Source organism: Cebus imitator, unplaced genomic scaffold (genome assembly GCF_001604975.1).
Source record: "Cebus imitator isolate Cc_AM_T3 unplaced genomic scaffold, Cebus_imitator-1.0 Scaffold54, whole genome shotgun sequence".
NCBI lineage: Eukaryota > Metazoa > Chordata > Mammalia > Primates > Cebidae > Cebus > Cebus imitator.
The window spans coordinates 3,708,364-3,736,226 of record NW_016107369.1 but is presented as its reverse complement, the minus strand read 5'-3'; the positions used below and the strand labels follow the sequence as shown (position 1 = coordinate 3,736,226).

Genomic DNA, 27,863 nt, shown 5'->3' with positions numbered 1-27,863 from the left:
TAGTGGCGTGATATTGGCTCACTGCAGCCTTGATCCCCTGAGCTCAAGAAATCCTGCTGCCTCAGCCTCCCCAAGTAGCTGGGACAAAAAAATTTTTGTATTTTTTGTAGAGATAGGGGTTCTGCCATGTTGCCCAAGCTGTTCGTGTACCCCTGGGCTCAAGCAATCCTCCCACCTCAGCCTCTCAAAGTGCTGAGATTACAGGTGTGAGGCACCAAGCCTTGCTGTTGCTATGATAATGAAATGAACTAATGCTGCCAAAGGTTTCACATGATGCCTGGCACTTAACAAGACACAGATATAAGGTAGGCTTGTGACTCACTTTTCAAATGTGTTGATCATGCAAGGTAGCTTTTATAATTGAATCAGAAACCTGTTTCTTGGGCTTTTATTGACTCGAGGGTGTTTTGTCCTCAGAAATGGTGGGTGGTCCGAGTGTTTGGAGGTGCCTAGGTGTTGTGGGAGCAGGGTACCATCCAGGCCTCCTAACCAGGGAAGCTGCTTCTGGGGCCTGGGAAGAGCTCCGGGCTTGGGTGCAAGTTCTGGGTTCAAAGTCTGGCTCTCTTGCTCATTCCCAGCATGACTTTGGGAAAGTTAGCTCGTTTCCTCATCTGTAACAGGAGGAAACCCAAACTAACCTTTCCAGTGTGGTGCAGTTTCCTGCACATATTCCGCACAGTGACTGGATCCGTGCCTTCGTCATAGAGTTTCACCCTGAAGATTAAGTGAGGTGCTGTGTGAAAGATGACCTTGACTGCAGTTCAGTGTGTCCATAAATTGCCTTTGTTAGAGGCTGAGTCCATGTGTAGTGAAGCACCTGTTCTGACAGCACTGACCTTTCTAAAGTGTAAGCCTGGGCTTCAGGGAAGCAAGCACGCTTTCCTGTTTCTGGTTGTTTATGCAGTTTAGATGCAGCCGGAGTTTTAGTTATCATCACAAACCATAAATGAGAAGGCTCTTCAAGCCTCTGTTTTCCCCTAAGCTGCCTTCTGTGACCCCTTATCTTGTTTCCTGTGGTGTTAATGTCATTGTTGGATTCCCATCAACCATCAATTTTTTTAGCAGCCCTAAGAAGGGCTGTCAACTCTACTGTCAACGCTATCATTTTACTTTGATGTTCCCAGATCTACTGGCAACATGGACTCAGAGTTGGGAAACTGAGCCCTTTCATGGGTGAGGCTCATCTGGCTGAACAACTGTGAAGCCATTTAAGTGTCTCTTCCTTCTACTATGCCTAAAAGGCACAAGGCAACCTGGCCTGAGGTTGGAGCATGGAGATCTAGAGGAACTGATGGGTGGATTCAGGGGGGATATGAAAGTGCTGGAAGTGAGGGCCTGGGCCTCCTCTGGGTTTAGCTACCCCTCGAGGTTGTGTACAACCTTCCATATGCTGGGGCTCACTGACTGTGCTCTGCTCTGTGGCTGCAGGGTCCCCCTTTACTGACCGTAGTGCATGTGTATGCTCTGACAAACCCCTCCGTGGTTTGCCTCATTAGCCCTCCCTACCCGCTACCAGCTCCCCAGGCCCCGTGAATAAAAACTCTTGCCTTTTTGGAGGCAATGTAGCAAAGCAGGACTGCTACACTGGAATAGTTTGGCTTTGGAGAGTTCACTAGATGTTTGAAATTCAATTTCGTCCCTTGTAAAATTAGGGGGAATAGACCCCTACCTAGTATCATAGACATAAATTACCTCAAAATGGATCAAATAAGAGTGAAAACTAGAAAACTCTTAGAAGAAAACTGCCATAAATCTTTGTGACCTTGGATTAGGCAGTTGTTTCTTAGATATTGCACCAAAAATAAAAGCAACAAAATAAAAAATAAATTGTACATCATCAAAATTTAAAACTTTGGTACTTCAAAGGACACAAAGTAAAAAGACAATCCACAGAAGGAGAGCAAATTTTTGCAAATCATAGATCTAATAAGGGACTTGTATCTAGAGTATATAAAGAATGATTACAGCTCAATAATAAGACAAATAACCCAGTAGGAAATTGGGCAAAAGGTCTCAATATGCATTTCTCCAAAGAAGGAATATAAATGGCGAATAAGCATGTGAAAAAATGCTCAACATCATAGCCATCAAGGAAATACAAGTCAAAACCACAACGAGATAGTACTTTGCACCCACTAGGACGACTTTAATGAAAAAGAGATAATAACAAGTATGGGTGAGAATGTGGAGAAGCTTCCATCATGAATTGATCGTGGGAATGTAAAGTGATGCAGCCACTTTGGAAAACAGTCTGGCAGTGCCTCAAAGGGCTAAACAGTTTCCATGTGATCCAGCAATTTCACTCACACATATATACCCAACAGAAAGGAAAACATGTCTATACAAACACATACATGAGTGTTTATAGCAGCATTATTCACAATAGCTCCAAAGTGGAAGCAGCTCAAATGCCCATCAATTGGTGTATGAATAAATGAAATGTGGTCTATCCATACAATGGATTATTATTTAGCCATAAAAAGGAATGAAGAACTGATACATACTGTAATATGGATGAACCTTGAAAACATTATGCTGGGTAAAAGAAGCCAGCCGCAACAGACCCCATATTGCGTGGTTCCATTTAGATGGAATGTCCAGAATAGGCAAATCCTTAGAGATGGGAAGTGGAGCCAGTACCGTGGCTGCCTAGGGGTGGGGAGATGGGAGGAGTGGGGAGTGATGGCCAAGGGATATGGGGTTTTTCTTTTGGTGGTGATGAAAATGTTCTAAAATTGATTGTAGTGATAGTTGTACAACTTTGGGTATGATACAAGCTAGTGAATTGTATACTTTAACGGACAAATTGTATGGTATGTGTGAGTTTTATCTCAATACAGCTCTTTTAAAAATGGAGAATAATAATATCTGCCTTACAGGTGTGTGGGGAGGCTGGAAAGGGATAATGTATGCAAATCCCCCAGTGTGTAGCAATGTTCCAGAATTAGTAGCTAGGGTTATTCAAACCCCCTTTTAGGCCAGCAGCAGTGAAGAAACCTTTTTTCCTTTTCATTGCTAGTAACTATCCAGAAGCAAGGAGAGCAATCTGATAGGATTTCATATAGAACTAGGGAGGACATATGATATAGAACAGCAGTTTCTAACTCTGGCTACTGATTAGAATTCCCCCGAAAAGTCTTTCAAAAATATTGATCCTAATTCAGTTGGTCTGAGAGGGGCTGGTAGGTGTTCTAACCTGTAGACATTAGCTGAAAATCCTGGTCATCCAGGTAAGAAACGAGCCCTGGTCTTTGAAGGAGCGAGGGCATCTGTGTTCAGGACAGCAGTCATATGCAAACAATGCACTTTTAGAGTTTGCAAATTTCTTTTGGAGGTATCATCTCCGATCTGTTCCAACCACCCTATGAGGTAGTTATTAGTAGCATGAGTTGTTAGGGAACTGAGGCTCAGATGATTAAGTCACTTGCCAGGGTCTCATTTTTAAAGCATAATTTTGTCTATTAAAAAAAAAGGCAAGATTCACACACATGCTCACACCCATTAGTTATCAGATCTAACACCTTGGAGAGCACTGCCAAGGTGACATCTGGTGCCAGGTTAATCTATTTTGCAGACTTCAGAACAAAGCTCTTCCTGCTACTTCTCATTAGCTGATGAGCATTCTGAGAGTGGAAAGCAAGCTAATGAGGCACTATCTATCTTCTATCTATTTTTTTTTTTTGAGACAGAGTCTCTCTCTATCGCCCAGGCTGGGGTGCAGTGGTGTGATCTCGGCTCACTGCAACCTCAGCCTCCAGGGTTCAAGTAATTCTCCTGCCTCAGCCTTCCGAAGAGCTGGAATTACAGGTATGCACCACCATACCTGGCTAATTTTTGTATTTTTAGTAGAGACGGGGTTTTATTATGTTGCCCAGGCTGGTCTCAAACTCCTGAGCCCAAAGTGATCTGCCTGCTTTGGCCTCCCAAAGTGTTGGGATTACACCACCGTGCCCAGCCTATCTATCTGTCTGTCTGTCTCTCTCTCTCTCCCTCCCTCCTACTTACCATCTGTAACTACTGATCTGAATGTGCAAGAAAAACAGAAGACAGGAATAATTTGGATACGAGATTATCAGAAACCTGCAACTATCCCAGAAAACCTCTGAATTAAAGGTTTTGCACCAGCCAAAAACACACCCTTTTGTTCTCATTGAATGACTATAATAAGGATATGATGCAATTGTAAGCCCTTAAGTAAGCCATTAAGTAAAATATACACCACCTTGACCTATTGAGTATTTTGTGGTATCATTTGAGCAAGATGCTTCTGCTGCTGAAACCAATGGATGCTACTCAAAGTGGGGTCTGCAGGGGCACCAGCATCTGGGAGCTTGTTAGAAGTACAGATTCTTGGGTCTTACCCTAAACATACTGAAGTACACTTTCTAAAGGGTGGGGCCCAGAAATCCATGATGCAATAAGCTCCCCAGAGGATTCCGATGCTCCCTGCTCATGCAGATGACCTGATCACCCCTTCCAGCTCTGACTGGCAATGATTCTGAGAATGGTTAAAGGATCTAAAACCACATTTTTCTCAACACCTATCTCAAGTTTCCTAGATGGATCCACCTGCCATTGGATACTCATTAACGCGTATTGTCCCCCGAACCTGTGTAAGGCAGGGGTTGTTCTCTGAGTCAGCAAACGCCTTAGTTATTTCCACGTCTGGAGATGCTCAGCATTGCTGTGTCCACGCCCTAAGGGACTTCCCAATTAATTAAGCTGCCAAGCTTGTCAATAGGCTGGCTCCTTTATTGTTTTAGAAGGGAGAATCAGAGAAGCTATTCTCATGCCAAAGGAGTCCTCATTTGCAGCAGTTCTGGTCTGATAATTGATGATCCACTCCACAGCCCTCTCGATGGGGAGCTCTGTGACCCACCCCATCTGCCTCAGTGTGGCAAAGCCCTTCCATACCTCCTCTCTGCTCTTAAATTGCATCCATCTCTTTAAATAAATCACTTGTGGTAACCCTCCCCGCTTCCATCCTCCAGGCTGGATATCCCTGGTTGTGAACTGTTTGGCCCTTTCACCTCGGTGGGGCTTGTATTAGTAGGTGTTCAGTACCCTTGATGGAGAGGTTGCCTTTGCTGGGAGATTTGTCTGTTATCTGTGCCTTGTGCTTGAAAGAAATGGGCTGAAATGCATGTTTTAGCCACACACCCTGCATACAGATTAAATGGAACTGCCTTGGTAGAGAATAATTAAGCCAAGGACCTTGTTTTTCACCTTCATGATGAAAGACAAATGACTTCCAAAGGCTTTAATAGGATGGCACTTGAAATGTTCTCCTACTTTGGCCACCTCGGGACTTTCAGAACAGCCTTGTTCATAAATATTCTGCGCAACGACTCCATTTTCATTTAATTGTAGATAGAGTCATTTTCCAGGAGCTCTTGTCTCCATTTTTGACCCAGTGTAATCAAGGCATATTACACCATTTGTTGTTGTTAAAGAGTCAGTTTCAGCTGTATTATTAACTCTTTGAGAAGAAGACAGATTTTTCCCTGCCAGATGCACTCTGCTTCTCACCAGTCTTTTGGGGGTGGCAAGAGTCTTGTGGGGGCCACCATTTCTCTCCTTTTCTCATCCTTTGAAGTGACTGTCAATTGCACAAGAAAACAGATTGATTGCCTAGTGGGAAACTAGACCCCACTAAATCATAAATATGAAACGAGCCTGAAATAGACATATTTCAGCAAAAGACATCCTTCCCCAAATAGCTCTTCTCCAGCAAAAGGATTTCCTAGCAATCATCATCTCTTTTTCTCTTCGGTGTTAGGTTTTTTGCCTGTGCCAAGGTGATTTTTCCTATGTCTCCTGGACTCTTTCTCACTTTTATAGTAACAGTGTTTGCTCTTTCCTTAGCAGGACCGGCTGCAAATGGGTGTCACCCTGCGTAGCTGGCTTTCTCAGGCTTTGTTCCAAGCACAATGCTCTCTTTTCTTAGCGGTGGAAATGGGGCTGTTCTCCACTGCTTTTTGAGAGAATGGCCGTTTCCTATTCTGTTCACATAAACCAGCCTCACACCTCGGCAGCCTATTGTTTTTGGGGTTCTCTTAATGCAGAAGGTTTTTACTATGGACAAGGGGAGTTGGGAGGGCTGTGGTCAGAGACATGCTTCATCTTGCTGAGGTACGAGGAGACCGAGGAGTCAGTTTGGAAGGATCCACCTGTGGGCTCTGAAGCCCCACAAGGATTGTAGAGTGTCAGGCTTTCAGTTCATACAGAAGGCATCCCCAGCCTCTTCCCAGAAAGCAGTAGCCTTCCAGCTGGTCCTATCACTGTCTGGCCCAGGACCTGGGCACACTCATTCCCCTTCTCTGACCCTGAGTTCCTGGCCTGAGGATGCAGGCAGGATCTAGAGTCTCTAGGTCTTCTCAGTTGCAGAATCTCAGGCTGGAGCTGAGTTTGCAACCCTCCTCCCCATACGGTTTCCTGCCGATGCTGTGCACACAGAGCAAGAGCTTATCCACCCTCGCCCCCAGCCATGGGAGCCGAGTGACTCATCTTGGCAGGTGGAGCCATTGCCTCTGCCAGCTCTTATTCAGAGCCTTCACCTGGTGGTTGGCTGAGCTGATTGAGTGAGCACAGCGTCCAGTGTGTGGGTTTGTTCACAGGTGAATGTGCTTGATTACATCCTGGTGTTGGGGACAGCTGGAATGAAGTGGAAAGAGCCCTGGACTTAGAGTCAGGTGTCCTGGGTTCTTGCCCAGGTCACCAGCTCTGTAGATCAGGCCTTCTTCCTCCCTAACCCTGCAAGGTGCTGAGCACACAAAAAGTCAACAAGATGCAGGCTTTGCCCTCATAGAACCCCCAGTTTAGTGAAGGAGTCAGAAACAGAGTATAGAATAGAATACAGTAGGGGCCAGGATACACTCAGAGAAGAAGGACACCTCCTCAGCCTACGGCTTCTTGTGGGAGGTGATGCTCCAGCTGCATGTACAGGAGACATGAGAAGTAAGCAAGGGGACAGCAGGCCAAAGGCATGCCGGCCAGGGAAGTGTGTGGGATATGGCAGCTCAGTGTTTCAGGAGCATAGAGCAGAACCCTGGGATCGACAGGAGGTAGGACTGCTGCAGGTTGGGCCAAGTGCTAGCAACCTCATTTGACATTGGAGCTTGGGCTTCATCTGGAGGGTAAGGTGGACAGTAACTGGGTCAGATTTGCATTTTAGAAAGATCCTTCCGATGACTGGGGTGCAGGATCTGGAGGCCTCCTAAGGGGCTGGGGCAGTAGACCAGGAGAGATAGTGGGCCTGGAAAGTGACAGTGGTGACGGATGGGGGAGCAAATCTGAAGATTTAAAATCTAGAATTGGGCCAGGCATGGTGGCTCACACCTGTAATCCCAACACTTTGGGAGGCTGAGGCAGGCGGATCACCTGAGGTCAGGAGTTCAAGACCAGCCTGACCAACATGGAGAAAGTCTGTCTCTACTAAAAATACAAAAAATTAGCAAGGTATGGTGGTGCCTGCCTGTAATTCCAGCTACTTAGGAGGCTGAGGCAGGAGAATTGTTCGAACCTGGGAGGTGGAGGTTGCAGTGAGCCATGATCATGCCATTGCATTCCAGCCTGGGCAATGAGAGTGAAAATTTTAAAAAAAAAAAAAAAAAAATCTAGAATTGAATGGTTGGTGTGATCAAAATTGGAGATGACAAGAGGGACGGGGTGTGGGGAGGCAGGTAGTGAGCCCTTAGGGACGTCCACATTGAGCATCCAGCCCAGCTGGCACTTGGATATTTGGGTCTGCAAATCTAGATTTGGTTGGCATTAGTGTATGGGTGGTGGCTGAAACCACGTAAATGAAAATGGATGGTGATCCATGGGCTGTGCATATGGAGTGAGGAAGAGTAGCAGGCCATGGGTGGGACCTGGAAAACAGCCCGGAAGGGATGGGAAGAGGCAGGAGACTGGAAAGGCAAGGTCAGAGGACAGGCAGGTACAGGGCATGGAAAATTCAGGAAAGAGAGATGATGCACAGTCAAGCAGAGTGTCCCAGGAGGACAGACTGAGCAGTGTCTTCTGGGCTGGTCTGTGAAGACCCAGTCCCTGTCCTCAAGGGTCTGCTTTGGAGCAAGCCATTTTCTTCTCTGGGACTCAGTTTCCTCATCTGTAAAATCTAGGGATTAGCCTTGGTGCTTCCAAGAGCCCCTGGCACTAAGAGTCTGTAAAAGCAGAAACTTCTTTTTTCTTTTCTTCAAGACAGTCTCCCTCTGTTTCTCGGGCTGGAGTGCAGTGGCACGATCATGGCTCACTGCGGTCTCAACATCCTGGGCTACCGGTACACACCACTGTGCCCAGCTAAGAAACTGCTTAAAAGGAGTTAGAGGGCACCCTTAACCCCTTCTCCCCTCAATCAGGCCCATGCTGCCCTTGAAGGCTGGATAAATAAAAACCCAGGGAAGTCAGAGGTGGAAAGGACTTTGCGGAGATTTTAGCCCAGCCCACCGTGTGGAAGGTGGCCTGATGGAATGGAGTCAATCCCTATCTTTTCCCAGCTTGGCAGCCTCGGGCAGACACTCCACCTCGCTGAACCTCAGTTTTCTCACTTATAAAATGAGGCCCCTAAGACCCAACTTGCAGATGTGTTTGAAGGTTAGTGAGAAGTGGGAGCTATTTGTGTTTATTAAAGATGAGCCCCAGGACCTGAGAGGTGACCTGGTTGACTCAGGGTCACAGAGTAGGGCACTGTGGTGACCAGAGCCCAGGCTTCTGAGGACAAGCCCTCTAGGGTGGCTGCTTGCCAGAGGTCATCAGTCAGCAGTCGTGGGCCAGCGTTGCCCACAGATGTGTTTTGTTTGGCTTATGCGGTGTTCCTTTCACTGCATAAGTTGCTGACATTCAAAATTGGGAGATTTTACTTTAAAAATTTATATTTTCTTGAAAACTTGGAAGAATTATCAGCACTTGAGCCTGCATCCCACTGGGGCTAGTTGGGGTGTCCCCTCCTGTGGCAGGAGGGGTGGGCATTGCCCCGTCCAGCCCTACTCCCTCACTAATGGTGAGTTACTTGCTTGACCCCTGGAGGTGATGTGAGTTTGCAACCCCAGCCTCAGACTGACCATTTGTCTTGAATTTTCTCCTAAAGCCCTGCCTGCTGTTCACTGAAACAGCCCAGTATTTCACAGCTGAGGCCCAGACCTTTGGCCATTGAGTAAGAAGGCCTGGCAGGAGACAGGAGGGCAGAGAGTTTCCAGCAGCTCAGCCTCATGGGGGATGCTGGGAGGGCCTGGCCCCTGCTGGCTGCAGGGGGGTCAGCAAGGGTGTTGGCTGAGGGCCCCAGGGGTTTCCTCATTCCTCCCTCCTGGGGTAGGAGGAGGCAGAGGAGGCTGTGGGTCTCTGTCCCTGAACTACCCTACTTTGTTGATGGGGGGTGGGGGAGTGGGGAGGGACCGCAGCCCCTGGCTCCCTGAGCCCTGTTTATGTGGGGGAATGTCTGGTATGTTTGGTATTTGGGTGTTTACTTCCCAGGGTGCTCATGGGTCCCTGGTGTTGAAATGTGGCTCCTCCATGCAGGGGGGCCCTGGTGGGCCTGGCCGGCTGTGCGAGGCCCAAGGCTAGATTTGGAGGCTGCGGGGCTGTTACTCCAGGCCTGCTCACTGACAACTCAGCTTGCTCAGAACGCCCCGGCCCACCCTGCTCCTCTCTCTCTGCAGGTCTCCTTTCTGTGCTGCATTCTACCCGGAGGCAGGCCACGCTTGCTGTGGCTGCAATAGCACCGCCTCCGCCTTGCCTGGGAAGGAAGACAGGGAAGCTGGCATCACAGAACTCTTCCTGTGTTCCCGGCTCTGGGCTGGAACTCAGTCCTCATTACTACTGTGTGCTGCAGGGCTCAGTACCTTCCTGTACAAGTGAGAAATGGAGGCTCAGAGAGGCCAAGTAACTTGCCCAGAAGCACACAGCTGGTCTACAGCAGAGCTTCTGGGGGAACCCAAGTCTTAAAGACCACCCCCCAACCCCACCAACCAGAGCTCACACTGTCAACTCTGATGCCACAAGTCTCAGATGAGCCTGGTTCTCTCTGCCCAGGCAACTGTCTTAGGATGAGATGGAGCCCTTCAGACCTGTGCTGCTCCAGTTAGTGCCAGGGCTTTTCGGTTTTTCTTTTTTCTCTATTTTTGCTTGTCACTTCCTTTAGTGCTTTGTCAATGTGAGAGTTTCTGTATTTTTAGTGCTTTGGGTTGGGAATGTTGTTTCTCTTTCTCATTCTGTGTCTTTGTGGGTCCTGAAATCTATATTTCTGAAAATGCTTATGAAAAGTCAGAATTCAGAATCATATCTGGGCTGCTGTTTGCCACTGCAGAAACGCTGTGCCACCTGCAGACAGGGCCTGAGGAACACAGGGATGGGTGAGGGTTAGGCCTGAGAGGAGCTGGTGAGGTGCCCTCCTTTAAGCCCCCTTCTTAAAGGTCCCTCCTTTAAACCATGGAGCTCGAATGTTACACCTTCATGTAAATTGTGCAATAAGATTTTTAAAAAAATGTTAACAACTTCTAACTCTAAGGGCAGTGATCACGCATAGACCACCTGCCCCTTGAAGAGCAGGACATGCTCGGGCCCTGTGGCCCAAAGACCTGGATTGGAATCCTGAGCTGTCACTAAGCATCTCTGCAGCTTTGATATTCTTAACTTCCTCATCTGCAAAAGTGGGGAAGCTGATAGAGCTGTGCTGGGTGACTTACTGAGACAGCGAATTAAACGTAGTTAATTTAGGTAATAAACACTCATTCTATGCCATGCTCAGCTCTGGTGGCTGGGTGGTAGTGGTGGAGGTGATAGACTGAGATATTTATATAGTTTAACTATGAGTTGATTAACTAAGGTTCTCATGGGAAACTGACATGAGTGGGCAGGCAAACGTGCATGGGAAAAGGTCAGTGCTGTTAGTGATTGCATCTTGGAAATACACAGGGAGATGGTAACAGGACAGGGCTTGGTTTTAGTTTGGGGTAGTCAGCAAAGACGTCAAGAAGTCACGGAAGGAACAGCAAGCGCAAACCCGGGGACAGGGAAGAACTTGTCATTGTGAGGGAGAGGAAGGAGGCCCTGTTTTTGGAGTTGAGGGATAGAGGAGAGCCGTGTAGTGGGAGGTTAGAGAGGCAGGAGGAGCCAGGTTTTCTCGGTTCTGTGGGCCACATGTGACAGAAGCTGTTGGAAGTTTGCAAGCAGAGGAGCTGACTGTGTTTTAGCCAGGGAGAGCCCTTAGGAGCCACTGCAGTCATCCAGGGCAAAGGTGATGAGGGCTTGGACCAGGCTGGAGGCAGCAGGGATGGAGAATGTGGTGGACACGTTAGAGATGTGTTTTGCAGGTGGAATCATTACTACCTGCTGAATAGACTGTGTGAGTTCTTAATTGTCTCCAGGGCAAACTTCTCTGGGCACTCAAATCTGTGTGCACATGTACTGCATGCAGACCCTGATCCAGTAGGTCCAGGCAGCCTTCAAGTCTCAGCAGTTCTAGCAAGCACTCAGGTGAGGCTGATTGTGCTGTCAGCCAACCACACTCCACAGTGCCTGACTCCAGGCAAATATCCAGGAAGTGCTCGCAGTGGGGATGACCGAGCCCTGTAGGAATCTCTCAACTGTTGCTGTCATTGACTCCTGCCTGCAGGTCCTGACCGGGACCGGGACTGGGGGTGGACTTATGTGAATCACAGAGATAGGTGCATACAAGGGATGGTCTTGTTTGCCCGTCAGATCCATTTTCATCCTACCCTGCTCTGTGGCCCAGGTAGCCCATCTCGATGGACTGCATTACTCAGGAAGTCCTTCCACGCTGGCTTCTGGTTGAACTTGGCCATTAGGAGGGACCAGCCTTGGAAAAGAATTTGGGATATTCATTCCCCTGATCCCTCCCTGCCGGGCACCTGTTGGGCAGTGGCTGTGTTCCTCTACCAAAGAGCACAGCTCCTGTCTGGTGACTATCTCCCATGGCTAAGTGACAGCTCTCTCTGGGTTCCAGTCATCACCCTTGATCCTAACCCCTTTAAGCCAGAAGTCTTAGTGACTCCACTGTTGCTGGTCCCGGGTTCCCTAAGCTCCATCCACCACTCTAAATAGTTCCCTCATTAATGTCCTTTAGATAATCACCTGTGGCTGGGCACGGTGGCTCATGCCTGTAATCCCAGCACTTTGGGAGGCTGAGGCAGGCGGATCACAAGGTCGGGAGATCGAGGCTAAGATGGTGAGACCCCGTTTCTACTAAAAATACAAAAATTAGCTGGGTGTGGTGGTGAGCACCTGTAATCCCAACTACTCGGAAGGCTGAGGAAGTAGAACCTCTTGAACCTGGGAGGCAGAGATTGCAGTGAGCCAAGATTGTGCCATGGCACTCCAACCTAGCAACAAACAGAGTGAGACTCTGTCTCAAAAATAAATAAATTAATTAAAAAATAAACACCTGTTTCCTGCTGGGACCCCCAGTCTAGGAGCTTTGATACTGACCGAGGGGACTACCTCTGCCTTTGATACCAACTGAGGGGACCACCCTTGTTCGGTATTGAGGGTGGTCCCCTCAGTCGGTATCAAAGGCAGAGATAGTCCCCTCTTTGATTGGCTGCTGCTTAAGGGCCCTCCTGAATCCAGACTCTGCTGCTTTCTCAGTGGTTTTAGGAACATTGATGCTTTCTCAGCGGTTTTAGGAACACTGCTCCTGGGTAGGATTTCTCCCCTGGATCACTGGGGACCATCTTCAGCTCCTTCATTAGCCCCTGGCATCACCTGACTTTCAAGGGCAGAAGCTTGGTGTCCCAGGCATCTTTCAGTGGCATGTGGCAGAAACCTTCTCCCTTCAATTCTTCCAAAGGAAGAATTTTCAGGACAGATTCATAGTCCCAGCGATAAGGAGCATAGTCAGGCCTCCCCAGGGTGGAATCAAGAGGACCAAGACAGCGTCTTTCTCTGTGTGTCTTCTGTCTGTCTACTGTCTGTGCCATTGGCTTCCATCCACATCTCTGCGTGTTTCTCTCCCTGTGGCGCTGTCTCTCTGTCTCTGTCTCCCCTTCTTCATCTCCGTGTTCTGTGTGTTTCTGTGTCCCATTGTCTCTGTGTCTGTCTGTCTCTGCCTGTTTGTCAGGAGCGCTCTTGTCTCAGGGCCTGGTGGGGTGAGCTAGCCTGGGTGAAGTGCACGGGGCTGGGCCATTTAGGGAGGTGCTCCCTCTCTGGTGCTGACCCTGCACTTGCTTAAACGTGTGCCTTGGGCACCTTGCCTGCCTTCCCTGCTCCAGGCCCGGCTTTTCTCCCTGTCTCCCTTTCCCTCTCTTTGCCCGTTTCTTTGTCTCTCGGACTCTCTCTTAGAGCTGAGTGGTTGTTTCTCTCTTGTCATGTGGTCTGTGGTCTCTGTTCACTTTAAACTTCACAGCCCAATCTTCCCGCCTCCCCAGGCCCGTGGCTGACGTTGGTTGCTTGGCCCTCCAGGACCCCTTAGTCCAGCACTCAGGATCTCCCAGTCCAATTGAAAATTCCAGGAGAGTGAGTCCAGCTCGGCACAGCCGTTCATGCCTTGTCCAGTCAGTTGTGGCAGGGGCTTGAGAACAGGCCGTCTGAGGAGGGGTCTGAGTGAGGAGGGGCTGCTTGCACGTGGGCCATCTTGGTCCTGAATCCCCAGGTCTCTCCATCCAATATGAAGTGCGGCGCGGCAGCACCCCTCACTGCCAGGACCCGGACAGTCTTGCCCTTGGGCCTTCCTGGGAAACTGCAGGAAAACAGAGCCGACGTTCAGCTTGAGAACAAGGAAAAGCATGCTCCGACCCCCAGCCTGCACCTCATGGTTCTTTAAATGTATTGAGCATCAACCTGCCTCCTCAACAATCCTGGTTCTTCCAGCTGTATCTGCGGAAACAAATCATCTCAACCAGTTCGGGGTTCCGGTTTCAGATGTCAGAGCCGTGTGTGGTGCAAACACTCTCTGCCATCTTTCACCCACTCATGGCCAAATGCTTCAGAGAATTCAAGAAGCACCAGGAAGGAGAAGGCAGCAGCCCTGACTCTGGGGATGAAAGATCCCCGAAGAGGGCTGGGGAGAGTCTCCAAGTGGTCCCCCCTGGGGGTGTAGATGGCGCTGCCCACATTAGCTGTGGGCATGAGGGCAGAGGAGCTCTGCTGAATGCCTCTCTTGTTTCTGATAGGGCCTCAACAGCTGTTGTCTACATCTCTGGGCAACTCTTAAATAGCAGCAGGATGATTTAGGGGCAATGCAGCACAGTTTTAATGGGGAAGGTGTGAAGATGGGGCTTTGGGGTCACATTTTGCCTCATTGGGAGATATCAGCCAAGGTGGGGGGCATGGGTACAGGAAAGGCCTGGGGATGGGCTTGGAGGCTGGTGGTGGCTATGGAACTGGGGGCTCTAAGCTTCAGCACACACCCTAAATTTTTTACGGGCCTGCTTAGGACTCATGCAGACTTACCATAGCTATCAGGGGCCTGTGCCCCCAAATCTAGACTCTGCCTTCAGCCAGTGTGCTTCTGGGGAAGGCAGGCCCCAGTCTCCCAGTTTTGCTGGTCTACTACAAATAGGGAGAAGAGGCCATCCCGGCAGAGAAAGCTCCTGTGAGCACTGGGGAAAAAGCCATGCAGGTGCAAACACGGGCCATAGTCACTTTGTAATGAAAGAATCCAAGCCTGTAGCATCTCTCTCTGGAATCCTTACTTTCATTCATTCGTTCATTCGTCTGAGTGTCATGTGCTGTACCAGGTGCTGGGAATGCTCAGGTCCTGTCCTCCAGGCTGTGGTAGGATGCGGTGGAGACTCCTGCGGTGCTGTAGCAGCACCAAAAGATCAGTGGATTCTTTTTCTTTCTAACTTTTATTTTAGGTTTAGGGGCACATGTGCAGATTTGTTATATAGGTAAATTCGTGTCATGGGGGTTTGTTGTACAGATTATTTCATCACCCAGATTCGAAGCCTAGTACCCAATAGTTGTTTTTCCTGATCTCTCTCCCTCCTGTCAGCCTCCACCCTCAAGTAGGCCCCAGTGTGTGTTGTTCCCCTCTTTGTATCCATGTGTTCTCATCATTTAGCTCCCACTTATCAGTGCGGTATTTGGTTTTCTGTTCCTGTGTTAGTTTGCTAAGGATAGTAACCTGAGCTTCATCCATGTTCCTGCAAAGGACATGATCCCATTCCTTTTTATGGCTGCATAGTATTCCATGGTGTATATGTACCACATTTTCTTCATCCAATCTGTCATTGAGCATTCAGATTGATTCCATGTCTTTGCTATCGTGAATAGAGCTGCAATGAACGTACGCATGCATGTGTCTTTATAGTAGAACGATTTATATTCCTTTGGGTATATGCTTAGGAATGGGATTGCTGGGTTGAATGGTAGTTCTGTTTTTAGATAAAAGCAGCTGATTCTATCCAGGGAGTCAAAGGGCCTTTCCTGGAGGAGGTGACATTTACTCTTGAGGTTGAGTAAGAGTTTACCAAGTGGGAAAGGAAGGATATCTGAGAGGGCATGGCTGGCTTGGAGAAGGGTGACACATTTGGAATAGAAGGTGACGCAGGAGCGGGTGAATGTGGCTGGAGAGGGGAGGAGGAGTGGCCCCTGATCTGGGCCTTAGCCTGGCCCAGTTGATCTCAAACTTTCTTCCAGCTCTGAGCCTCTTTGCATCTGCTGCTGAAGCTTTCTCTGCCGTCTGCCTCTGACTTTCTGTGGAATAAAGCCCTGTGCGGGGTGAGGGTAGGGAGTAAGGCCTTGGAGGACAGAGGTTGGTTGCTCAGGGGAGGACACAAGGCCCGGCAGTGCCCAGGCTGCACACATCACCTTGACAGTTTGTGGGCAAACCCTCCTGGCCGAGGGGAGATTGCGCGGCCAGCCACTTCCTCCAGTTCCTTCCCTCTGCCTGTCGTCACGGTTACCTTGGCCTTGTTGGGGGTGAGGTTAAGGCTGGGCGGAATCAATTTCGGCCAGGTTTCTATTTTCCCAGATGCAGGTCAGCCAGAGGAGCTGTCACTTCTGGTTCAGTTTCAAAGGAGGCCAAGGGACTGGGAGGTGCTTGGGTGTGGCGGTGTTGATGAGGCGGCTCTGCAGCTGACTCCCAGGTGGGGTGGGAATGGGGCAGGGAGAAGCTCAGAGGTAGTGGGGAATCAGCAAGGGGACTGCCCTGCCAAGGCCTGTGCTGACGGCCATGGTGCTGGTCTCGGGCCCGGGGCCCTCTGTCCTGAGCTCCCAGAGCATGCTGGGAGTGTTCAGAGAGAGGCTGTTTATTTTCCTGGCCTATAGCCCTTTGGGCTGAGACCTTGTTCCAGGCCTTGGGCTGCAAGAGTCACCCCCCGCATCCTCCTCCCTGGCTGGAGAAGTGAGAGAGTTGGCAAGCCCAGGGCAATCCAGTAGCTTCTCTAATGGCCTGACTCTGGGCTGTCCCCAGCCCAGCTGGTCCTGGTGTCCTTCAGACTTTCCTGGTAGGTAACAGACAGCAAGAGGTACCACATCAAAGTGCTCCTGATGGACTGGGGCTTCAACGGCCAGTGGCCAGGAGCAGGGTGCTTGAAACCAGAGAAATCTGAGTTTGAATCCTGACTCTGCTATTTTCTAGTTGTATGGCCTTGGGCAAATTGAACTATTGAGCCTCAGTCTCACCATCTGTAAAATGGGACAGTAATAGTAACTCCCTCATAAGACTTTGATGGCAAGTATTAAATGACATGTATTTAAAGCATTTAGCAAAGGAGGTAACAAATGGCACCCCTTGTTATTATTACTAATGCAGCAATAGCATCAGCAACTTTGATTCGATGTCTGTGCTAGTGGGTAGTGAGTCTCCTTCTCTCCTTTTGAGGGGTCCTATTTCATGAATGGTGAATTTCCTAACATGTCAGGAGGGAGAAGCAAGCCCGGAGACTCAGGAGGCTCCTTGCTTGTGCCCCAGTGTCCTTCCACTCTCCCACAGGTGGGCATCCTGGGGAAGGGATTAAAGCCGATGAGGAGGCTGGGGACACTGTTAGTGACAAGAGGAAATGGGTCCCAGCATTTGGAAGGACCAAGAAAGAAATATTGGGTATGGAGCAGCAGGGAAGATCTTAAATCTCAGCAGAGGGTAAGAGGGGAGGACAAACATAGTCAAGGAGGTCGGAAGGGGCGGGAGTGGAATGTGGAACCTGTGTTCATGCCCAAGGCATTTTTAAAGGAAGTGCCTGGGAGCCACTAGCCTGGAAAATTGTACCCAGAGGGCTTGGGCTGCGCAAAAGAAAAGGCCGTCACCGCCCATTGGGTGCCACTTCTGTGTGAGTAGACTTGCCAGGCTCCGGCACTCCTCATCTGGCTTTAACCCTTTTCTCTGCCTTTGCGTATTCTTCCTCCAGGAGGCCCACCTGTGGGAGAGCTGAAGGACCCCGGAGGCAGAAACGAGGGGCCTCCTGCGTCTCTGGGCTTGCTTCTCTCTCAGGACATCTGAACCCGGATGTCTGTCTCAGTTCATTTTGTGTTGCTATAGAGTGCCAACTTGGTAGTTTATAAAGAAAATAAATGTGTTTCTCGCAGTTCTGGAAGTTGTGAAGTCCGTTGTCAGGGTGCTGGTGTCTTGTGAAGCCCTTCTTGCTGCATCATCCTAGGGCAGAAGGTGGGAAAGCAAGCGAGCACAAGAGAGCAAGAAAGGGCCAAACTTCCTTCTATAACAAACCCCTTTTTCTTATAACAATGTTAATCCATTCATTAATATTGTTACTAACCATCTGTTACAGGCGCCACCTCTCAACACTGTTGTGTTGGGGATTAAGCTTCTAACACTTGAAGTTTGGGAAACCATAGCAGAATCCCTGCCCTTTTGGGCTGCTGACTCCTCCCTGGGATGTTCTGAGAGGATCCTTAGATTGGCTGGGAGATGTTTCTAACTCTCCAGCCAGTGGGCTGGCAGAAGTGTTCCCTTGTTCCCTGCGGAGATGTGGGTTAGGAAGGCGAAATTGTCCCTCTGTCTGTGTGTCAGGTGAGAAGCCATACTTCAGGCCTGTTTCAACGTCTAATCAGTGGCTCTGTGCCCTCACAGTTAGATGAGGAAGAGGAGCGAAGGAAAAGGCGCCGGGAGAAGAACAAAGTCGCAGCAGCACGATGCCGGAACAAGAAGAAGGAGCGCACGGAGTTCCTGCAGCGGGTGAGCTGGCCGGGTGGGTGGGGAGGCCTGCCGTTCCTCGGAGTGAGCTTGTGTACTCTGGACCGGGAGAGGCCATCAGATGTCTCTGTAGTCACTGAACATCTGCTAGCAGCTGCCAAGGCAGCCTTGGCCCCTCTGCTCTTTCCTACCTCCTGTTTCCGCCCCACCTCTGAACCAAGACAACCACGGGCAGCCTTCAGCAGTTCCTGCCCACACAACGCTTGGAACCCCAAGAAAGAAGGAGGTGCCGCGTTCCCCTCCACTGAAGCTAGACCCTTGGTGCTGATTGACCCAGATGGCCCAGGACTGCCACTCTCTATTTTGGTTCCCTGGTGGCTACCAAAGTTGTCTAGGGTGGGTGCCAATGAAGCTAGGTGGTAACATCCTGCATGTGGGCAGTGGACACAGCCTCTGGCCTGGCTACATCTGCACAGGGAAAAGCTCCTTCCCTCAGCTGCAGGTGGCTTATCCAGCCCTGCATGCCATCTGGCCAGCCCCTCAGCCACACTGAAGGTGGCCTCCAAGCTCTTTGCTGCTGCCTCTGGGAATCAGGGGTCAGCTCTGCATGCAGAGGTCAGCCAGGGGTTGCTCTTCCTCCTGGCCCTACCTGCTCTTTCATGTGGAATGTGCCGAGCAGGATGTTAGTTGTTTTTCTTCCCGGAGTCTTGCCTCTTAGAGCTTCCCTGCATCTCAGAAATGGTGGCTGGCAGTGAGGGAACATGACCAGAAAGCTAATCGGTCCAAGCCAGTAGACTCTTATCTTTTCACCCCTGATTATTGGTTCATTGCTGAATAATAAAAACATAATGGAGCAGGTCCTATTCTAAAAGTACACAGTGATTAACAATAGTTGCCACTATTTGTAAAGTTGGGTGCTGTGCTAAATGTTGTATGTACATTATCTCATTGTATTGGGATAACAACCATACGAAGTGGGTCCGTTCATTATCCTCTTTCACCAGATGAGGAAACTGAGGAAGAGTGGGGCTAAGTAACTTGCCCACATCTCTGTTATATTGGCTTTAATTCATTCATTCACTTGTTTGCTCTCTTGTTCATTAATTGATTCAACAGGTATTTTTAAGCATGTACTAAATGTGCACTTCTGTGCTGGGTACACTGGGGGCACATAGGAGGGACAGTCCTCCTGTGGGAGCTGGAGAGACAAGGCTAGGACTAGCCTAGACTAGCCGAGTGTTCTTGGACGCTGGAGAGTCTATGGGTCTCTTCTCACGCTTGCAACAAGCAGAGAGCTATTCTGTAGTTGAGTGTAGACAGCATGGGGCCGCATATGTACCTCCAGGCTGTGAGTGTCCAGGGCAGGGAATGGTTATTATAGATGGGGGTTAGATTCCTGGATCTGGGAGCTTCTTGGAAGAGATGGTGCTATAACACTGGGCTGGAAATCTTCAGGAATTTTCTAAGACATGGGCCTTCAAGATGGATGGAGTGTCACATACCTCATTTCCAGCACCGAGTGCCTGCCATGAGCAGAGCTGGATGAGAAACTGCAGGGACTGGGGAACCTTCGTGTGAGATCCCTGCCTTCAGGAGCTTGTCGGCCAGTTACCAGGCGAGATAGGCCCGAGTGGACAGCATGTTAGTGACACACGAGTGCCACAAAGAGTAGGTGCCCGATGAACGGCGCTCACTGCCCTTCACATTCCGGGAACACTTGCTGAGCACCTACTGTGTGCGAGGCATTTCTGGTGTTTTATTTAATCCTTGTAACAGTCCAGTGAGATAATATCATGTATCCCCATTTTAGAGACTGACCTGTAGCTCAGAGGGGTCAAGTTACTTGGCCAAGTGAGTGGTAGGCTTGGATTCATTCATCCTTTGCTGATCTGCCCGTCCTTTTAGTAGATGTTTACGAGTGCCTGCGGCACCGAGGGCAGGCGGGGGTGTCGGCAGTGGAATGGCAGGCAGGAAACGAGAAATAGTGACATGCTGAGCAGGCAAGTCCAGTGAGCTGTGAGAACACACAGCAGGGGCCCTGCCCTGGTCTAGGCTAAGGAAAGGCTGCTTCCATTCAGACATAAAAGATGAGTGAGATGAAGGCCCTAGTGGGTTACCAGGAATGGAAGGGCTCAAGCAAAGGCAAGAGGTGCTGTTTACAGATGTGTTTAAGGCATTGAAAAGGAGACCGGCTGGAGTTTAGAGTACCACGTGTCGGGGTGGAAAGGCAGGCAGGGCCCAGACCCCTCATAATAGGGTGATGCTAGATGCCGGGTTGCCTGAGGCATGCCCAGTCTGTGCCTATTGTCCTGGCCTCATGATTAGTAGCCCCTTCTTTGACTCTCACAAGTGCTGCCTTAGGATGATGGATTATACGGTCATGGAGAGCCACTGAAGGGTTGCAGGAGGGGAGGCACGCCTTCAAAAGATCCCTCTGGCTGCAGCGGGGGGCACAGATTGGGGTAGAAGGATCAGTTTTTGGAAGTATCATATTGTTCCAGTGAAAGGGAAGCGTGCAGCCTTGGGGTCTTGGGGGAGATTTGGGCAGCATTGTCGGGGCCCAAACCCAGTCCTCCCCGCACCCCTGTGTTCTCCTCCTCCTCCCCAGCCTTGGAAGCAGAGGTTGGGTGTGAAGTGTAGGGCATGAGTGCAGGTGGCTGTGTTGACAGTCAGTGCCTGCAGACCTGGGGGATTCCTCTTGTATTTTTTTTCAATAGGTAAACTATTTACAAGGCTCAGAGATGCATATATTCATTGTTAATAAATATTAATTATTAAGTTAGGGGATATATACAACTGGGACATATATCTGTAGGTGGCCTTTCATAGCCGAGGGTTCTGCATCTGTGATTCGACCAACAGCAGATCAAAAATATTCAGAAAAAGAAGCATCTGTACTGAACACATGCAGGCATTTTTCCTTATTATTCCCCAAACAATGTAGCATAACAGCGATTTACATAGCATTTACATTGTATTCGTCATTATAAACAACCTAGAAAATGATTTAAAGTATACGAGAGATGTGTATTGGTGATATCCAAATAACGGGCCTTTTATGGAAGGAACTTGAGCATCCTCGGATTTTGGTATCCGAGGGGAGTCCTGGGACCAATTGCCCAAGGCTACTGAGAGAAAATTGTGTATATATTATAGGTAAAAAGCCACCATCCCACCCTTGACCCCTGGACACCCAGCTCCACACCTGGAAGATTCTTATTGCATCTCGGAATTTGCCTGCCTAGACTAGCTGAGGCCCCGAACCTGGGGAAGGGGCAGGCCTTGGGAGGGGTCAGGTCCACACCCTGCAGGCCCTGGGGCTACCTCAGCACCTCCTCTGTCTGCAGTCAGGAGCAGTGGCCTTGAGGCTTCTGCCTTGTATAAAGCTGACGGCTCCTGTCACACTGCTGTCTGAACAGTTCTCTCGAGGTTGGTAGCAATAATGCTATCTCACAGTCCTGTGGTGCCCTCTGGTCTTCATGGCCACTCTCTCCTTGATGATCACAGTGGCTCTGGGAGGAGGAAAGGCAGTCCCGTCCATTGATGAAGTTCAAGGTCACACAGTGGCTGAATCAGGACTAGAACCTGGGGCTTCCTCTGTGCCCCAAACAATATTCAGGTTGCCCAGACTTAAGAGAAAATCGGAAACTTGTTAACGGAAGCATAGCTAGCAAGTAGCAGCGTCAGGATTTTAATCCAGACAGGTCTTTCAGGCTCTAAGGGCCATATCAGGCTGCTTCCCAGCTCTTACAAAAAGTTAGTGGAATTCCATTTTATGTGCCTTAGAATGGGTTTTTAAAAATATAGACTCAGATGATCTTTTGTTGTTTTTGAAACAGAATCTTACTTTGTCACACAGGCTGGAGTGCAGTGGCACAATCATAGCTCACTGCAGCCTTGTACTCCCAGGCTCAAGTGATCCTCCCACCTCAGCCTCCTGAGTAGCTGGGACTACAGGCATGCCACCATGCCTGGCTATTTTTTTTATTTTTTGTAGAGACAGGCTGGTTGTGTCCCTGTGTTGGCTAGGCTGGTCTCGAACTCCTGGACACAAGTGATCCTCCCACCTCAGCCTTCTAAAGTGCTCGGATTACAGTCTTGAGCCACCATGCCCAGCCAATTCAAACAATCTTAATGCTTAAAGTCCCCGTGCCTATCATCATATTTTCTGGGAGGAAATTGAGGCCCAGAGAGAAGTGACGTGGCCAAGGTCACACAGCTAGGATTAAAAGCCAGGACACCCAGCCCCTCACCTTGTATTCTTTCTATTGCCTTTGCCAACCACAGTGTAGGAGGCAGAACTTGACTTGTACTAATTTTATTCTAAAACAACAAATGGTTTCATTTTCTCTAGGGCAATAAATATCCAACAGAAGGCAAAACAATGAACAAAAATGCAGCCAGAGGTATATGCTTCATAATTAATGCGAGAAAGATCCTAGCTCAGTTCCTTCATTAATTAGATAAACAAATTAGGTAATTGCCATTACAAAGTCACAAACCACTTCTACAATCATGGTTTTAAAAAAAAGATTCTTTCTGAACTCAACTTATACTTACACAATAAATAAATATGTAGAGCCAACAGTAACACTTTGAGGATGGAAGGCAGTGAAACTAAAACGCAGTTAGTTACATGTTGGCTGGGCATGGCGGCTCATGCCTGTAATCTCAGCACTTTGGGTGGCCGAAGCAGGCAGATCACTTGAGGCCAGGAGTTCAAGACCAGCCTGGCCAACATGGTGAAACCCCGTCTCTACTAAATATACAAAAATTAGTCAGGCGTGGTGGCACATGGATGTAATTCTAGCTACTGGGGAGGCTGAGACACGAGAATTGCTTGAACCTGGGAGGCAGAGGTTGCAGTGAGTCAAGATCGTGTCACTGCACTCCAGCTTGGGTGACAAAGTGAGACTCTGTCTCAAAAAAAAAAAGGCAGCTGCATTCTGACAGCCAGACAATCAGATTTCGGGATAGTCCATGATGTACCCTAACATTTAAAACCCACAGAATATCATGTTCTTTGCACGATAACTGCATGAGTAAAGCAAGTTGCCCTACACTGCATTGATCTTTTTGTGTGATACAGATGTTCCCACATAGTTGGTTTGACACGTGGTAATTTCTCAGAGGCGGATATGTGTGTGCAGTGCTATTGAATTCTGCCTGTCAGACACTTCCCCTTGCATGTCCAGTTTTAACTTCACACTCACTGTACCCAAAACAAACTTCTTCCTTTTCCTTTCCACCACTTTCCAGAACAGCTCCCCTCCCAGGCTCCGGTCCTCAGACCCTCCGTCAGGTTCATAGTCAGCTCTCTGCCCTATCTCCTTCCTGCTCCAAATCCAGGCAGTCACCAAGATCTGCTGATTTTTTCTTTGAGACGTTTTCCTTCTCTTCTTCTCTCTCCTCTTTATGCTATTCTCTTGCTCATGTGTTACAGGCGAAATTCCTTAAGCCTCTCTAACTGTTTGGTTTACAAAGTGCTTTTCCCTGTGAGTCCATCTAATCCTCACGATCCTCCCTTGTCTACAGAGTGGATAACTGAGGCTCAGAGAAGTTAAGAAACTTATTTCTGGCTGGGCGCGGTGGCTCATGCCTGTAATCCTAACACTTTGGGAAGCCAAGGTGGGTGGATCACCTGAGGTCAGGAGTTCAAGACCAGCCTGGCCATCGTGGTGAAACGCCATCTTAAGAAAAAAAAAAAAAAGAAAAGAAACTTATTTCTAGACTCAGATTCTCAATGCATAAGCTTTCCAGAGCTACAGGCTGGCTATAAACCCACCTTTGCAGCTTTATACCCTACTATGTCCTGAAGTGAGCTATGGTTACGGTGGAATCATTTCACCTTCTAAATTCATCCTAAGCTTTCCTATGTCTGGGTCCTTGTTCACACCGGTTTCCCCACCCGAAAAAGCCCCTCCTTCCCCTTCTCAACCCAGCCAGAGTCAACCCATCTTTCATGCCCCAGGAGAGACCTGCTCTTTAAGCCCTCTTTGAAATCTTCTGAACCCTGGGTGGCTGATGGCCACACACTAAGCTCTGCCTTGCCACATGCATTACATCTTCCCCTTAGAGTGGAAATGCCGTAAGAGCCATGTGGGGACTCGTGGCCCTTGCATTCCCAGGGCATTCACTGTACACAGCAGGGCCTCAGCAAACACTCACGGACGGGTGGGTTCCCAATACTCCTTGAGGCAGGGGCTCAGGAGAGTTTGAAGATGGAGCTAAGCCCTAGGACTGGGGAGACCGTGGTGGTCAGAGGGTTTGTGAGAAGTTCCCAATGTCACCAGAGAGTCACCAGTGGGCAGGGGGCTGACACTGGCACCTAACTGCCCCGGCCTGAGTGCTCACAGGGTTTCATGCGGGGTCTCTCCTGGCCCTCCGAGATGTGCCCCTCTTGGAATTCTCAGGGCAGAGGACCAGGCCAACTTCCTAGTCATGTCCCAGCCTGTAGAACCAAAAACCACCAGAGCTGATTTTTAATAATTTCCCCCAGCATTTTTTTTTTCCTTGAGTGAGGCTGTTTTCTCACAGCATCTGGTCACGAGGCCGGCCTGTCTCAGCAGTTCTGAGTTCCCAGGTGCTCATGCTGCCGCCTTGGAGATAGGCACAGGAGCATTTTGGTCAGACCAGCTGTGGGGGGAGGAAGATGGAACCCCTGGAGGGAAGGGCTCCTGGGACCCCCTGGGGAGGCCGCTCCACCCATGCCCTGCCAGGAGGATGGCAGCGATGGGCCCACAGCCCCTCCAGTCACAGGCCCTCCAGTGTCACACACGCAGTAGCAACCACTGCTTGCTGTTTGACTGACACAGGTCGCTCAATCTCTGCACTATCGACATTTTGGACTAAATAGTTATGGGGCTGGCCTGTGTGTTGAAGGGCGTTTACCTGCTAGATGCTGGTAGCACAGCTCCCCCTGAGTTGAGACAATCAAAAATGTCTGCAGACATTGCCAAATGTCTCTCGGGAGGCAAAAATCACTCCTAGCTGAGAACCACTGGTCTGAAACTTTGCTGGCCCTGGAATAAATGTCAACTCTCAAAGTTTTTAGACATAATCCAAGCCAAGTTATTCAGGTGCTGCCTGCTTTACTGTTCGACCCTCCAAGCCTTGACTCGACACGCCTATCTCGCATCCACACTATGGACGTGTAATCCTCACCACCTCCCGCATCAAATCGCCAACATTCCTTCCTTTCCCGGAACCTCTCCCGCTGAGCCGGAAGTTCCCTGGAAATCTCACTTGAGGTCTGTTGGAAACCTCATTTGGGATCCAGCAGGATGACCGTTGATTCCCTCTCTGTGGGCAAAGCTTCCAGATCACAGGGATAAGGAAGAGGCTATTTAAGTAATTATAGACTAATAGCTAGGAAGCACATGTCTTGGGAGGAATGTGACCACACTACACTCACTGATCCCGCAAGCCAAGGTATCTCTCACATGCGTCTGCACACATCAAAGCACATTGCCGTTACACTGCCATCTGTGTCCCCTCGTGAGGCCCCCCACCCCATGCTTGCTCCACAGACCTGCTCTAGGTCCACCTGGCCCCCTTTCTTTGCCCACCCTTTCTTGTGCAAAGGCTCTGAGGCAGCAGAGTATTTGGCATACTTGAGCAGCAGCAATATCACTGAAGCTGGGGTGGATTGCGGGAGGGGAGACAGATGGGACATGAGCCTGGCTGGCCCCAGAATATAACCTGGACTCATCCCACTGTGATGCAGGCCAGTGTCACTGGTGTGGCCGGCACTGGCTGCAGAAAGTCAGTTAGCCAGGGGCTCAGAAGCAGAGTCTGTGCTTCCTCTTACAGGAACGTGGCAGGCAGAAAGGCCAGTGCCAGTCCAGAGTGCCCAGGCAGAGCATCTCCCGAGAGTCGGTCCCGGTGAAACTCACAGCGTGCTTCTGTGTTTGCGTACAGGAATCGGAGCGGCTGGAACTCATGAATGCAGAGCTGAAGACTCAGATCGAGGAGCTGAAGCAGGAGCGGCAGCAGCTCATCCTGATGCTGAACCGACACCGCCCCACCTGCATCGTCCGGACCGACAGCGTCAAGACTCCCGAGTCAGAAGGCAACCCACTGCTCGAGCAGCTCGAGAAGAAGTGACCATGGGCTGGGAGGAGGCGGAGAAGGAGGAAGAGGAGGAGGACGAAAAGTGACAACGAGCGAGGAGGACGGGGCGCCCAGAGAGCCCTTCCTCTGGTGCATGAAAAACTGTGCAATGAGGTTCGGCTCAGCCAACATCAGCCGAGCTTTTTTGTGAAACTCAGATCAGCCACCCAGGGGGAAAAGCGGGCTGAGGAAACCCAGAGGGACCAAGCGCTGAGACCAAAGTTGACCCTCGGGTAGGGTTGTCCTGCCTGGGGCCCCACTTGAAGGTAGCAGGACAGAGGCGCCGAGGCCAGGGAGACGCCCAACAAGGCAACCCTGGGCCCTTCTTCGGCCTCTTCACCAGGGCACCCACCCGAGGAACCTCCCAACAGCCAGGAAAAGCCATGAGTTGCAACCAAAATGCGGCTGAGGATGGAACTCAGAATGAAACTGCAACCCATCTGCCCCCAGCCCTGCCCTTCACCCTGATGCGAAGCGGGAGAGGGGCATGCTGCGGGGCCCTGATGCCCCCACCCACCTCGGTCCAGCGCGGCCCTGCCCAGGAGGCGGCAGCCGGGCGCACCCTCGCCAGCCCTGCTGGAGTTTGCTGTGGGCACTGAGGCGCGGGCGCCCTTCCAAAGCACATACTCACCGAATGTTTACAGACTGGCTGTCCTGGCAGGGCTTTCAACTGCACATGTTTTTTATACTTTCCTTTTTTTTTTTTTTTTTTTTTTATTTTTTTTACAAGAAAAGATTTTATACAAGCAATATATATATGGATTTCTATAATCACTCGATGTGATACAGTATAAATATGCTATGGTTTGTTTGTTATGAACAGATAGCCACCAGTTACGGCCGTTGTGTGTAACTCCTAAGTACTGTAGTCTCTGGGTGTCGGGGGTGGCCGGGGTGGGGGCGGGGTGCATTTCCATCCTTGTAAACCCTTCATAGTACTCAGTCCTGTATCGCTCAGTAAACATTGCTCTTACGTACACAGCTGCCTTGCGTGGTGTCTGCCTGGGGAAGGGGAGCAAGGCACACTCAGGGTGGGAGACCGTTTGGAACCTCTGCTGCAGGCCCTCTGCATTTTCACAACAGCCCTCCTGCTTCACAGATGAGGAAGCTAAGGCTCAGAGACATTAAGCCACCTGCAGTTACCATTTTGAGAGCAGTCAGCGTGTTCACTCACTCCACAGATGTTTTCTGAGAGCCTGTCATGTGTGTGTCAGGCCCTCAGAACTCACTGGAGGATGAAACAGACCTAAGTCTTGCCCTCGTGGGGCCTTCAGTAAGGAGCGAATGCTGTGCTTTGCTCCATACACTGTCTCATTTCGCCTTCACGGCAGCCCTGCCGGGGAGCAGCACGTGTCCCCAGTTCGAAGAGGGGGAATCAGAGGCCCAGGGAGAGTTTACGGGCAGCCACCGTTTGTTGAAGACCTATTTTGTGACACACAGACATAGTCTCATTCCCTTCTCACAACAGCACAAAATAGGCACAATTCCTCTCATTTTGCAGATGATTTAACCGAGGCTCAGAGAAGGTAAGTGACTTACCCAAGGTTACCCAGCTAGCAAGGGATGGAGCTGGTGTTTGAACTCTACCTCCAAAGGCCTGTGAGTCTCCTCTTGTCATCAACTGACTATGATTGTCCTCATGGTTGAATAGGAAGCTTATGAGGCTGTAGTTATAGACTTAGTTTCTGGGAAGGTTGGATAG

At 49.7% G+C, this 27,863-nt stretch overlaps 1 protein-coding gene across 10 annotated transcripts in view; it reads left to right on the top strand.

Moving 5' to 3' along the window:
- JDP2 (Jun dimerization protein 2) overlaps positions 1–27,140 on the top strand; it is a 44,674-nt gene extending 17,534 nt beyond the window's left edge. For 5 of the 10 annotated variants that reach the window (XM_017528614.2, XM_037738528.1, XM_017528613.2 and 2 more), the window contains exons 3-5: positions 16,895–17,041; positions 17,987–18,091; positions 25,970–27,140. In XM_017528614.2, coding sequence (XP_017384103.1) covers positions 16,895–17,041; positions 17,987–18,091; positions 25,970–26,155 — 438 coding nt within the window. In that variant the 3' untranslated portion in view covers positions 26,156–27,140. The remainder of the gene's footprint in view (positions 1–16,894; positions 17,042–17,986; positions 18,092–25,969) is intronic. The other 5 variants (XM_017528619.2, XM_017528617.2, XM_017528618.2 and 2 more) reach the window with 3 other exon arrangements.
- Positions 27,141–27,863: the final 723 nt, after the last annotated feature.